Here is a 14,979-nt window from a genome sequence, read left to right on the forward strand (position 1 = left end):
GTTAGACCGAGTACGCCTGCGTGAATTCAGTGATGAGGCGGGGGTAAAAGTTCACTAAAAAATCGATCTTTGGACGTACGAATCGATAATCAGATCATCATATGCAAATCGATTCTGAATCGGAAAATCGATTTTTTCAACACAGGCCTATTCATTACTGTTATTAAAATTATAGGATACAAGACAACTCAAAAAAATTATGCAAATAAAGTTTAAAAGAATTACAAATATTATGATTATAGTTAGTTTTAATATATAAATATATATAGGACAATAAAAATATATATAGGACATACATTTTGCCCCCCCCACTTTTTCAAAAGCCGGTTTGGTCCCCCCCAGTTTTTACAGTTAAAACCAAATATTTTAATAGCGACGAAGCCATTCCCCCCCCACTTTTTAACGGTTAAAAAACTAATATTTAAATAGCGACGAACCTAGCGCTAGGACCATGCAGAAAACGACCGCTCTGAGCTCCGCTCCGGTAACACTTTACGGTCTAGGGGACCGCCTGTATGATGTTTATTATTATTATTATTATGTCGATTGAATCGGAGCAATAATGTCTTCGGCACGACCAAACAAGTTGAAAACATAAACTGACCAAAACAAACTGGACTTAAGACTGGAGGGAGGGAACTTTTCTACGTAATGTCAGAAAATCAGATGACCCGCAAGTCAATCAAATAACACCGCCGTCATCCATCCAGCACTGATGATCCAGTGAGAGGATCATATTTCTGCCTCAAAACAGATAGTGGTTTATTATTATGATTTGACGGATTCCTCCCCCCCCCCCCCAAAAAAAAATTCAAATGACGGAAATCCATCGTGGTAACGGAGAACGTTAACCCATGCACTAGAGGTGGGTGATTGCCGATATCGATACCAATACCGATAGATACTTTTTAGTAGATCATAGATCCAAAGGATCCAAAAGATCTAGGATACAATTTCACCAAACATTGTATGTGACAACAAAATACTTTATCACAATCAATATTTTTGTTTAGAAACAAGGGAACAGTAACAAAACAAAGTTTGCCTTAACATTAGGAAAATAAATATTTTTTGAATGAATGAATGTTCAATTTATATAGCGCCTTTCAAGATAGCCCAGGTCACCTTACAATTTTAACACAGGTACAAGTCTTACACAACCAATCACACACTGGCTGGAAGCGGCAGCCAATTGCACACAGCGTACTCTCTACCAGACGCCACAGCCCCCTTGAGGACTGAATGGGGTGCAGAAAGTGGAGAGAGGACAGACCCTAGTGACAGAGCACCATCCACCACTGGGCATACAATCATGCACAGACACCTGCTTTTCTAGTGAACAGAGTCACACAGTTACACACTCAGGGAGAATTAATCAGGGAATGCCAATTTACCTAACTTCAATGTTTTTGAAGTGTGGGAGGAAACCAGAGACACTTGAGGAAACCCACACAGACAAGGGGAGAAAATGGAAATTCCACTCAGATAGGGACTTGAACCCAAGACCCCAGTGCTAACCACCAAGCCACCATGTTGCCCAAACAAGTAGAATACACAAAAAATACAAAAATGAATAAAAATGATCCCCTCACTAGGAATTTTCTTCCTTTCATTGCAATTGTTTTTTCTTAAATAAACAAGAGTAAAAAAATGACAGAAAATCATTAATCTATTGTTTTTTTTACCTCTGTATGTTTAAAGTCTCTATAAATTTAATACTTTTATGGCTGTGTAAATATTCATTGAAGTTAAATTGTTCATAATATTTTTTCTAGTCCACCTCATCTTTCAAACCTTATGTAATTTTATTGCACTATGTGCACTTGCCTGTTGCTTTAATTCTATAAAATTCCCTGTTGTGGGATAATTAAAGCTTAATCTAATGTTATCTTAGATAACACTTTTACAAATGTACTAGGTTATTATCTCAATGTCTTAATTTTATATTTTATATATATATATATATATATATATATATATATATATATATATATATATATATATATATATATATTACATATATATACACACACAGTGATCCCTCGCCACTTCACGCTTCAGCTTGTGTGGCTTCACTCTTTCGCGGGTTTTTATAAGATATTAATTTGAAAAATAATTTGTGAATAATCTTCCACAAAATAATCTTCGCTTTTTTGCCAGTTTTTTTTTTGCATCATTCGATCGGTGGAAAAAAAATATATTTTATGAATTTTTACATGAAAAAAATCCCAAAATGTATACAAATATATTACAAATATTAATTCTAACAAAAAAGGAATGTTATAAATAATAAAATAGTACAAATTACAGTAAATATTGCATAAACGTGATAAACGAGGGATTTCTGTAGGCTACTTTTCTTCCTCTCTGACATTTCAATACTCTTGTGGCGTCTCTCTCTGTACTGTGACATGTCGACTATTGCCAACTATATCGACTATTGCGTATTGCCAACTCTCACGCATTGAGCGTGAGACACACGCATTTGACCATTTTCACACGCTCTCACACCACACTTGCGATATCTGACGCCAAAAAAAAAAAATCTAGTTTATTTACCTCTGATCCACATCTATGATTCAATGAGTTACTAATCAATGAGCTCTGGCGCGATCCACCCCCGTCAACAACTTGTCTGTTCCAGACAGTTTGTTTCTTTTGAAGGTAGCAAGAGTTAGGCTCATCTACCACATTACTAGGATAATGAATGGGTAATGTTTTGATCGGATTCAAATTAAGATACACCACCATTTTACATGTGTGGAGTGGGTTTGGTGACACAAAATGACTCATATCAGATGTAAATGTCAGCGATCTGCATAATATGTATTACATGAGGTAAACCAATATCTTCTCTCACAAAATCCTTCTGGCATGATTGTATCAAGGTGTTTCTTTGTGCATTAAAACACACCTCTGTGGAAAAATCAGAAAACAAAAGTTTTATTTCTCTGAATCACACCTTTATCTCACTAAAACCACTCCCTTTCAGTACAATGAACAAAATGGAACCACTACTAAAACACTAAATAGGGTGCTGCTTATAAATATGTTTGAACAATGGGTGGTTGCAGCACTGTGTGTTTAATATACACCAAAAACCAAGGTCGCTTAATGAGTCAACACCATTTAAGCATTTCTAATATCTTATTGCCATATAGCTCATATAGCTAAACAGAATTTCTTCTACACTTGCCAACAGAATTTCTTATCTCAAGCCTGTGAATTTGAATTTCAAGCAAAATCTGAGAAGATTTTCTGTTTGAAGATTATTAAACCTTTATTCTAATATTGTTTGAAAAACAATCACATGAACAACCAGCAGAGTCATGAATACCCCAGCGTCTACTGCACCAATGTGCTATAGCAGTATACCCCTTCTCTTGTGTCTCTGTCAGAAGCCTGTCAGTTAACACATGTCCTAGGTCAGCTCCATGTGAGCCCTCTGATCAGATTTCCATCCCTTCCAAAATAGCTTCAGCATGGGAGTCAGTATGGTAACCTAAGAGGCGGAGCAAATGAACCAGGGTGCCAAACTCCAATGCTAGATAGCCAGGGTATTTTCACTGCTCAAAAACTGATTTAACACATCAGCTAATTAACAGGCTTGGTAGGTGAGTCAGGACAGAGAAACAACCCCAGGCACCCTTGCCATATGCAGCCGTCAATCCAATAAGACATGATCAAACGGTTTCTGAGGTGGAAGCTACAAACAGTTTCTGAGGTGGAAGCTACTGAGGTGGAAGCTACACCTCCAAACAAACAGAAAAACCAACACAATGCTGAAGTGCAGCATGTTCAGCCCAAAAGAGTTAGTACGCGAGACAATAAGTTAGTCTACAAAAAGTCACCCTGAGGCAACAGGTTAGTCTGTAGTGTGTCAATCTGAGATGCTACAGGTCAGTCTGTAGAGTGTCAATCTGAGATGCTACAGGTCAGTGTACAAAGACTCAGTCTGAGAAGATACAAGTTCAAAGAAGCTCTTATGGATTGCTGCTATAGTGCAGAAATTTGCACTAAAGTAACATGCCTTCTGTTGCAGATATTTAGAAGCCCTCTGCCTCATACACGAAAGGGTGGGTTTTGCTTTGTGGAATAAACTTTGTAATGCTTTGGTGAAAAGCAACACAGCTACTTTAATTAGGTTTTACTATGTTACTATTATGTTTTAATTACGTTTTACTCTCATTAGTCAATTTGACATTGTCTCATGTTAGCATATACACTACCGTTCAAAAGTTTGGGGTCACTTAGAAATGTTCTTATTTTTGAAAGAAAAGCAGTTTTTTTTTCAATTTAGCTAACATTAAATGCATCAAAAATACACTCTATACATTATTAATGTGGTAAATGACTATTCTAGCTGTAAACATCTGGTTTTTAATGCAATATCTACATAGATGTATGGAGACCCATTTCCAACAACCATCACTCCAGTGTTCTAATGGTACATTGTGTTTGCTAACTCTGTAAGGAGGCTATTGGATATTTAGAAAACCCTTGAAAACCCTTGTGCATGTAGGTTACACACCCTTGTGCTGAAAACAGTTTTGCTGATTAGAGAAGCTATAAAACTGACCTTCCTTTGAGCTAGTTGAGAATCTGGAGCATTACAATTGTTGGTTCGATTAAACTCACAAAATGGCCAGAAAAAAACAACTTTCAATTGAAACTCGACAGTCTATTCTTGTTCTGAGAAATGAAGTCTATTCCATGCGAGACATTGCCAAGAAACTGAAGATTTCCTACAATGGTGTGTACTACTCCCTTCAGAGGAGAGCACAGACAGGCTCTAACCAGAGTAGAAGGAGAAGTGGAAGGCCCCGCTGCACAACTGAGCAAGAAGACAAGTACATTAGAGCAGGGTATCTGCATATTTTTTAATCTCAAATTCAATGACTTTTAAGACCTTTTTAATACCTCTCACAAGAAAAAATAATACTATTACTGGGGATGCAGGTGTGTTCCACATCGTTGACGGGGGGGGTGGGCGTTGGCGAACGAAAATTGTTGACGTTGTTGAGGCCGTAAACTCCAGCACTAGGAATCTGGAGCGGTTATTTTCTGCATGGTCCTAGCGCTAGATTCGGCAAAGTTCACATCGCGCCAGAACAACTGAACAACACACACTTATAATAATTTAATGCCTCCCCTCATAAAATTCCAGACATTTTAAGACATTTTAGGCCTTGAATATGGAAAACTAAATTTAAGACATTTTAAGACTTTTTAAGGACCCGCGGGTACCCTGTTAGAGTCTCCAGTTTGAGAAATCGACACCTCACAGGTCCTCAACTGGCAGCTTCATTAAATAGTACCCGCAAAACACCAGTGTCAACGTCTACAGTGAAGAGGCGACTCCGGGATGCTGGCCTTCAGGGCAGAGTGGCAAAGAAAAAGCCATATCTGGCTAATAAAAGAAAAAGATTAATATGGGCAAAAGAACACTGACATTGGACAGAGGAAGATTGGAAAAAAGTGTTATGGACAGACGAATCAAAGTTTGAGGTGTTTGGATCACACAGACAAACATTTATGAGATGCAGAACAACTGAAAAGATGCTGGAAGAGTGCCTGACACCATCTGTCAAACATGGTGGAGGTAATGTGATGGTCTGGGGTTGCTTTGGTGCTGGTAAAGTGGGAGATTTGAACAAGGTAAAAGGGATTTTGAATAAGGAAGGCTATCACTCCATTTTGCAACACCATGCCATACCCTGTGGACAGCGCTTGATTGGAGCCAATTTCATCCTGCAACAGGACAATGACCCAAAGCACACCTCCAAATTATGCACAAACTATTTAGAAAAGAAGCAGGCAGCTGGTGTTTTATCGGTAATGGAGTGGCCAGCGCAGTCACCAGATCTCAACCCCATTGAGCTGTTGTGGGAGCAGCTTGACCGTATGGTATGAAGAAAGTGCCCATTAACCCAATCAAACTTGTGGGAGCGGCTTCTGGAAGCATGGGGTGAAATTTCTCCAGATTACCTCAGCAAATTAACAGCTAGAATGCCAAAGGTCTGCAATGCTGTAATTGCTGCTAAGGGAGCATTCTTTGACGAAAGCAAAGTTTAAAGTAGAAAATTATTTCAAAAAAAAAAAAAAAAAAAAAAAAAAAACACCATTATTTCTACCTTGTCAATGTCTGGACTATATTTCTATTCATTTTGCAACTCATTTGATAAATAAAAGTATGAGATTTCAGGGAAAACACAAAATTGTCTAGGTGACCCCAAACTTTTGAACGGTAGTGTATATTAGGACCTTTGTTTAAAACTATAACATTTATGCATATTTAATCAAAGACACTCTATACACATACTGATGAACAATAATACTGATGAATACTGATGACATGAAAATAGTATTTTAAGTATATTTGCATTTTCCCTCTAGGTTTAGGGTTCTAATCTTGTGAATTCAGATTTTGCAGCAAAAGTGAGTGTCTTTAGACATCTGGTGGTCGATCACCCCCACCGCCTTTCCATTCCCAGCTTAATCAAGCTCCTGTGAAATTCATGAATTCATGTCTGTTCACATTACAGCACTCCATGTACAAGCTCTGGCCCCTCTGAAATCATCCAGAATGTAAGCACTGGCCCAGTTAGGCTCCCTCCCTAGCTCCAGCTTCCACAGGCCTGCAAACTCCCAGCAGGGATGCAGCTTCCTTTGTTGCCTCTGGACATGGGCAGCTGGGAAACTTTGGACGTCATAGTAGACATGGTTTGCTTATGAAGATTGTCTGTGAAGTTTATGGAACTTCCTATGACTTCAGGCTACATAAATCACTTGGCTTTTTTCCTTTTTAAGTCAGGGATCACGTTCCTTCATTATTAGTAGTCAGTGAACTCTTAGGGTAATGTCCCATTATTAGAAGCTTTTCGGAGAGAAGAGCACCTTCAATCATGCTTTCAATTTCAAACTGCAAATCGATGTATTATATTGCAAAGTTCATGACTGCAATCTGAGTAGACAAACTAGATCATCATTTAAACCCATGTAGTGAATTACAGGTATGGATTACAGTGTGGTTACAAGGATATCGTGTCAGTGATAGTGTTTTATGTGTGTGTGTGTGTGTGTGTGTTTTATGCACAATGTAAATGTGGACAAGAAAAGACAACAGGACACTTTCTATTAGCTGCTTGAAAAACTCAAAAGCCTCTATGTTTTAATGACAGCATTATTATATGCCCAAATATCCTTAATGACCGCAAATTATTCCTGGTCTTTCGATCTACACTTGTCCATTGTTTTGAACACCACAAAATGGCATAGCATAAAGGGCAAAATAAACTGCCAGTTAACCACTTAGTTCTAAATAACAAAACTTTATTCAAACGGTTTAGTAGGAGTACTAAAATTAAAGTGGAAGTTAAGTACATCTCCTTAGGAGCTTTTTAAAGTGAAAATGACACTCCCTAAGACAACATGCCTGCCAAACATGTTACCGTCTCTGGGGCTCTGGGCTTAGTAAAAGTTCCTCTTTTACCAGCCCAGAATATTTAGAGAGCCTTACGTGGCAATATCTGAAAGTCTTCAGTGACAAAGCTTGTGCCCCAGGCAAGTTCTCACATAGTTACTATATAGGTCATGTTTCTCAAACGTTTATTTAGGTCTAGTAGTGTATGCTGGTTAACTTCTCATCTTGACTAGTTTTGACCTGCTGTCACCAGTATTCGTCTTCCTCTCCTACTTTCTGAGACCTCAACTCCCAGTTTACAGAGAACTCCTTGAATCAGCTTAATATAGGATATGTATCCTTCACTTTGAGATTCCTAATAAAAGAGACATGAAAAAACAAACATTTTGAACCCGTCAGGATTTATGTTCAGGGAATTCAGCAAATCCTCAAACAGCAAGCGAAGACCTGTCCAAAGAGGAGATTCAGTGTGTAGGCCTATAGAGGTCAGAGGAGCTTTTCTTACCCGACATCCTTCAGTGCTGGTTTCTGGTAAAGTAAATCTTTTCCCAAGTGCCATAAGTGTCTCTTTTAAAACACAGCTACATATCTGCCATTCACAATATAAACGTCTGAGAAAGAGATTTACAGCAGACATCTGCCAAGTATGATGGGAACGACATCATTGTCAGGAAGTAAACTAGTCTTTAAGATATTACAGAGTAGACTTCTTAGAGCATAACACATTTACTTACTCTGTATGTCCTCTTTGTATAGAAAAGCTCCACAAAATGGAGATTTACAACCTGAAATTGCATCCGAGTTTAGAAGAAATAACAAGCCAATGAGAGTAATAGAGCTTGATATGGCAGCTGATGCAGCAGCTCACCCTTGTCAGAGCCAAGGCTACTGAGAAGGTCATCAACAGAGAGATTTAATAGAAAAACTGGATAACGCCCCATGACGCCAGGAAAAATATTAATATTGCCCTATAGCTAGTATTATAAAATAAACTGGAGATGTGGGCATCAACTCTGTGTACTAGTGTACTAGGTCCAAGGATCAAAATATTTATTCAGTAAAAGTTATTTACCATTTGTAATATTTCCATTCAGAAACTTATTTTCTATAACATACAGTTCTTCTATAGTTCTATAATGAAGATGCCCCAAGCAAATGTCATGTACAGGCACCAGCCCAGTAAGGTCAAGTAAACACACAAGCTGCCTGATGCTGCCTCAATGAGTCATGTGACAGGACGGTTTACTTTCTACAAGTTCAGGGACTACTCCATAGGTGAAAAAAAAGTTTGAGTGTCACTGGTTTCTGTGGTAAATGTCCTTTCCTTTTTAGATCACTACTGGGACGGAAGAGAGTGAAGTGGACTCCTGAATCAGTGAAGTGGACTCCTGAATCAGGATCAACCACACGGAATGCAATTTCACAAAGTAAAAAACAAGATATACTAAAACAGCACCTCCAAACAATGCCATTATGGTCGTCATCGTAACAAGTCAGAAATGAAGGAGGAATAACATTTTCCTAACATGGAAGACATTTAAATGTTTAAAACATAATGTTAACTCTTTGGTGTGTTGGGGGTCATACGAATGAAGAAAAAAAATTATGTAAACTACACTTGAGGTACTAAAAGAGCTTCTTTTTTTATCTGATCACTAAGAATATTTTTAACACTGTAAAATGTAGTATTCTCTCACTGGGTTTGCTTACTCAACCTGAAGTAGAATGTCCATGTACTACAACTAGCATGGGATCAAGGATTCAGTTCCAACCCACCCCATGAGGCACATTCGCATGAGAGCAGGCTGTGTCATAGCCGTACTCATCTAACATAAACAAAATCCAGCTAGATTATGAAGATAAATTGCTGTTCCCAGAAGCCTGCCTTCTGCGCTGCTCTGGAGTTTGGCAACAGCACACCATAAATAACAAAAGCACATTTCTGAGTATCACCAGCTGCCAGTGAACACTTGACCTGTTGCTAATGAATGGTGCAGAGATGGGCGTACCTTCAGGTACCTGAAGCACCACTGCCTGATGTAAAAACTTTTACATTAATGTTACCATTCCACAAATACATAAATGGCATATTATCAAGATGGTTAAAAGCATAATTGAGCTCTTGCAAATAAAAAAAAACCTCCACAAAACCATTTATCAGCCATTTCCCCTTTTTGCGCAATGCAATGCAAGAGCTCAGTTATTTTGTCCTGAAGAAGGAACCGGTCTGGATTGCTGCAGCAGCCATCCCACACTATGTCTAAATTAAGGTTTCATGTAATGTATATTATCTGAAACAAAGTAGCAACACAAAACATACAGATTAGGAAGCTCAACTAACAAAACTAAACACTTCAGCAAATATTTCCATGTCTATAAATATATACTAGACTTAGCCAAAGAGCAATTTCATTAAAGAGTGAATGCAGGTGGGACATATAACAATAAGAGCAGTCAGGTTGTTATGAGGTGAGATACAATACTTTGATTACGCGAAGAATCATTATCCTACCAGACAATTTACAGTCTTCTGACACATATTACCTATTTGACCCCTCCACCCAGCAGTTTCCACCCACAAGAAAACACCTGTCTGCTCAGATTATTTCAACACAATACGATACGACGTTTAATCTGTAATAAATCCACAACGGTAGCTATTTCAGTGTTGTATGGTTCACATCAACAGTTTTTTACCATTTCGTCTTCATCCTCTTCGCCTTCATTCCTCATTTTCACCTCTTTGCCAATGTTCTTTGAATTACAGCAACTGCCGCCTTGCTTCCGTTTATGATCGAGACTAACAAAATCTAAAACGCAATAGCGAAGTGGCTCAAAATGTTGGATTTCGGGTTCAATGTCTTCGACGCGTTGCTCTCCGTCTGATAGTGTTTCGGAACTTGACGTTTTGCTCACACTGCGTCCAAATCGTTTAAACAATTCATTCTCCATTACGTCCACCAAGCTCCGTAACTTAGAGCGCCTACTCTATCATTGTAAAATACATGGCGTTCGAGTATTCACAAAATGGTCCAAAGACAATTCATTCCTGTACACACCTTCCCTATGAACAAACACTATTTTGATCCAGTACAATGGTAAAGCCCCTTTCAGGATATGTTCTTGGGCGTTTCAGCCGTGTGGTGGTTTGCATAAAGTACAAACACGCGTATCCACAATTCACTTCACTGAAATCTCCGCCCAGCAGCCAATGAGAGACATTCCACTTGGAAATGAACTGCGCGCGACTTTTCTCTCCGCAGGTCTCAAAAGTTGACACGAATAATCGAAACAAATGGACAATTTTACGCATTTTATAACATACGAAGCTATTGTTACGGTATAACACAATGTTTCTTAAAAAGGAAATCTCGTTTCTTAGATCTAAATATTTACCGTGTTTTATTGTACACTGTTTTGCAATGTTTTCTTCTACATTTTTGTTGTTCTGTCCTGTGTCATTCCTACTAGCTTTCGAACTTTTTTTGTTCTCTCTTCACTGTTCTAACTTATTCTCTCTTGCACCAATAACCGCCAATGACTCTAGAGTTTGCAACCCCTACAATTTCAAAGTGCTTAATTTTGGATTTGTGTTTCAGATGGACATTCTGAAAGCAGGAATTCTCAGCCTAGCCAGATAAGTTAAGAACAAAGTCAATACTCCCAGGTTACAAGCAATATTTTAAATCAAACAAGCAAACAAACAGGCAAATATCTCCCTGATGTATGTCTCTGCCTGTATATTTTTAAACATGCTAATTTCTCATTTTTGACAAATATCAACATGATTTTAAAATGTTAAATAATGGCACAAAGTGTTTCACAATTAAAATAATTAGAAAGAGGAAGAGAGACAGGCCAAGGATAACACACATCAATCGAGGTATAGATCGATCTTATTAAGAGATTACATTAAAGTAATTTTACAGCATTTTTCAACTTAATCTGTATCATTTGCCCAATTACAAGCGATAATAATTACAAAAAAATTGTCCTTTTACTTAGAAGAGGACAATCATTTTTATGTTTCCTTGTATTTAGAACAGAATGATGAACTCGATAAAAACTTGATGAACACTTACAATGGAAATCTCAAACAGCCAGAAAGTAATGGATACAGGGAGAGAGCAAGACACAAGTGGGTGTCTTCTTTTTGATAACCAAACAAAGCAGCACAGTGGTGAGCTGGCTAAAAAGCTTAAAAAACAAAAACAATGGCAGTTCAATTCAAGGCACTGGGATGCAGCAGAGCAGCAGAAAATATTTGGGGTGTCTGGTTCACAGCATCGAGGGAGCAATGTGATGCACTTGACAGGCATTCATGTGAGCTTCAAATAACAAAAAGGCAAACAAAGGTGAGAGCGGTGTCTGCCCAGTTGACGGAGAGCAGGGGCCTCATGTATGAACAGTGCGTATGCCCAAAACCTTGTGTACGCTATGTTTCACGCAAACGGTCAGATGTACAAAATGCGATTTGAACGTAAGAAAGTGCGTACACCCAGGACACTTTCACTTCAGGCGTACGCATGTTTCTAATGTGTTTTCATCAATTAGCGACACTTAGAGGTGATGCATTGAAATTACAACTTCACGCACACATTGTAGTAAGCCCTGGGTAAAATAAAGTAAATTAATCAGAAAATTAAACAGTAAATTAATCAGACAATTTCACTGCCTTACTAAAATAATAATTCAACGTGTTTCCACTTAGCCTAGATTATAAAAACATGCATTTAATGTTGCGCTGGAGTTCTTGGGAGATGGCAGCGTTGGCATTACTGGAAGATATTGCTAATGGCCGAATTTGCAGAGAGCGCGTTTTCCGTGACCATTATGATTTTTTAGCCCACGATGAGGAGTGGCTTATAAGCCGTTTCAGACTTCCAAGAACTGTCCTCTTGTGCAGAGTTGGGTGCAGTTTTATAGAGAGAAATGCTCGGCTTCCTGGCAACTGGCTTGTTTCAAAGAGCGATCGACTGCACACACATTTCTATAAAGGCACCATCTGAAGAGGAATTTGCTTATGTGAATAAAAAGCACTTTAATTCCATAAACATGCAAATAATCTGTGATGCAAAAATGTGCCTTACTAATGTGACACGTTGGCCTGGATCAACCCAATGATTCGTACAACCTAAACAGCATGGTTGGGATAACATTACAAGCTAGGAGAGTGTGTGATGGGTGGCTTCTCGGTAAGAAACTAATTTTAAGCATTTAAATAAAAGCATTTGACATTTCCAGCTTAGAATAATTAATTTAAAACATGGGTAATTGTTAAATTACCCAGAGCCAGGACAAATTAATGTGCAGCCTAACCCAGTTGCCATTCAAGCAAGGCAACAAATCATAGCTAAAATATAAAAAGGTAAGAGACAGCATTCAAATTTTAACCAATTATTTTGTTGAGTCGCAGATGCTAGTGAGCGCATCACTGATATTTTTAGGTGCATTATATTATTCTGCCAATGTGCATTGTTCTGACCCCACAACATTTATAGCTTCACACATGCTGTCCCACTCAGACCTTTTGCGCTTTGCCGTAATGCCACAATGCCAAACAAACATTATTGCCGCGCCACTATACCTCATTCAGGAGCGTCTCCACTTCACATTCAGTGAAGTTCCTCTTCTTTTCCCATTTAGACATGGTTTGTAATAGGGATGCACCGATACCACTTTTTCCTTACCGATACCAGGTTTTCAGGTATCTGCCGACAACAAGTACCGATACCGATACCAACTCTGACTTAAATGACTTAAATTTACTGGTTAAGTAACTGTACATAAAAAATTTCAGAGCTATGAAAAAATTAAAATTGCCACAATGCAGAAACATGTGCAAGAAGGAAAGCATAATCTTGCTAAGCTTCACAGCTCTTTAATTGTTTACATTCAATTCACATTAAGTTGCTTAAACAAAACAAAGTGCTAATGTAAAAGTATGCCAACAAAAAAATTCTATGTAAAAAAAAGGTTTGAGCTGCTTGGTTATTTGCATGTAACAAAGCCACACATTTTGGAAAAAAAAAGCCAGTGTACAAACAAAAGGTACAGCAAGTTCAGTTTAAACAAACATAAGTGGAGCTTTTGTGCATAAACATGGCTTAGCTTTACTTTAGCATCAATTTAAGGTTTTTCTTGATGGAATCTTTTGCATGGAGTCTGAACTTGTGAAATACCTACAACAAATAGCTTTATCAGCTGATAATAACCATTCAAAGACAGCAAGTATGGTTTTGTAGCAAAATTTTCTTTCTGCTTAATTAAGGTAGGTTTATATATTCAAAACAATAGGATAGCTGGCCTACATAATTTATTACAACTATTTTTTAAATATAGAGTAAGGTAGTGCCGATTAGGCAAGTTGTACCATGGCTCTAAATGTTCAATTAGTCGTCGAAAACCTATATTATCAATGACAACATGACAAATTCAACCAGTTTCTCAGTTATTGCTTTCGCTTTGACATCTTTTTTCAAGATGGCCGCTGGTTTGAGAGGGGTGTGTAGATCTGGGCCCGTATTTATCAAACTTCTTAGAATTACTCCTAAGAATGCTGCGAAGAATTGACTTATGTCTAAAATAATTCTTAGTTAAAAGCTGAGACTAAAAGTTAGTTATCAAGCCTCTCAGTCTCACTTTAAGCGAAGTGTAGGAGCAATTCGTAAGTGTCAGTCTCAGAGCTGATTTACGACACCTGGCTGTACCGCAAAGCTGATCCTGGATGACGTCGTTTCAAAACTCCCTGCAAGAACCAATCACTGGATTGGATTTCATGTTCAAGAACATTTCCTGAGAAATGTCAAGATAAAATTCAGAAAATGTTGAAATACCTTCACAATTAACTTAATAATGTTGCAGTCATGATTTTTGTAAAATAACACAGCGTATTTACGTAGTTAATAAATAATCTTTATAAAAAATTTGTTTACTTCTTTCTTTTGTTATTCATATGTTTTCTCTGATTTATTTTGGATACTGCATACATTCTAACTGAATCACATTCAGGCGGAGGACCACCGGGCAAGCCTCTTAGCGTAGTTTGTGAGGTGGTGCAGCGTATCATGGGGGAAGACACTCTGGTGATATGTGGAATGGATCCTGCATTAATGAAATTCTAAAGTATATCTCAAGGACAATGTTTTTAAAATTTATTTAGATTTGCACACAAACACTGTGATGCTAATAAAATAATTGCATCTGTCACACTCTTAAAACACATGTGTTGGAAATCAACACATCTTTTGTGCAAATGTAATTTCAACAAAGGTGTTATATTTCAGAAATGTTTAACACAAAAATTACACAAATAACCAACACAAATATGTGTACCTGCGGTTGGCCAATCAAATCATCACTGACAGCGCAAGCACGTTTTAAAATATTTGGCTCCGCCCGTATTAAAACTGAACATTCTAGAAGTTCTGTTACTGTCTGGATGAACGTTGAAGTCCATCGGTGTGTGCGCGCGTTTGTCACTCGACCTGGACCAAAGGACTGAGCAGAGAGAATCATTGCCTGAGGAACGAGTCGAGAGAGAGCTTGGAAATTCG

At 38.0% G+C, this 14,979-nt stretch overlaps 1 protein-coding gene across 3 annotated transcripts in view; it reads right to left on the bottom strand.

The window, feature by feature from the left end:
• The window catches only part of mast4 (microtubule associated serine/threonine kinase family member 4), a 170,165-nt gene extending 159,592 nt beyond the window's left edge, over positions 1–10,573 (bottom strand). For all 3 annotated transcript variants that reach the window (XM_077012052.1, XM_077012051.1, XM_077012050.1), the window contains exon 1: positions 10,121–10,573. In XM_077012052.1, the coding sequence (XP_076868167.1) occupies positions 10,121–10,375 (255 nt within the window). In that variant the 5' untranslated portion in view covers positions 10,376–10,573. The remainder of the gene's footprint in view (positions 1–10,120) is intronic.
• Between the last annotated feature and the right edge of the window lie 4,406 nt (positions 10,574–14,979).

This window comes from Brachyhypopomus gauderio, chromosome 7 (genome assembly GCF_052324685.1).
Source record: "Brachyhypopomus gauderio isolate BG-103 chromosome 7, BGAUD_0.2, whole genome shotgun sequence".
In the NCBI taxonomy this organism is placed as follows: Eukaryota; Metazoa; Chordata; class Actinopteri; order Gymnotiformes; family Hypopomidae; genus Brachyhypopomus; species Brachyhypopomus gauderio.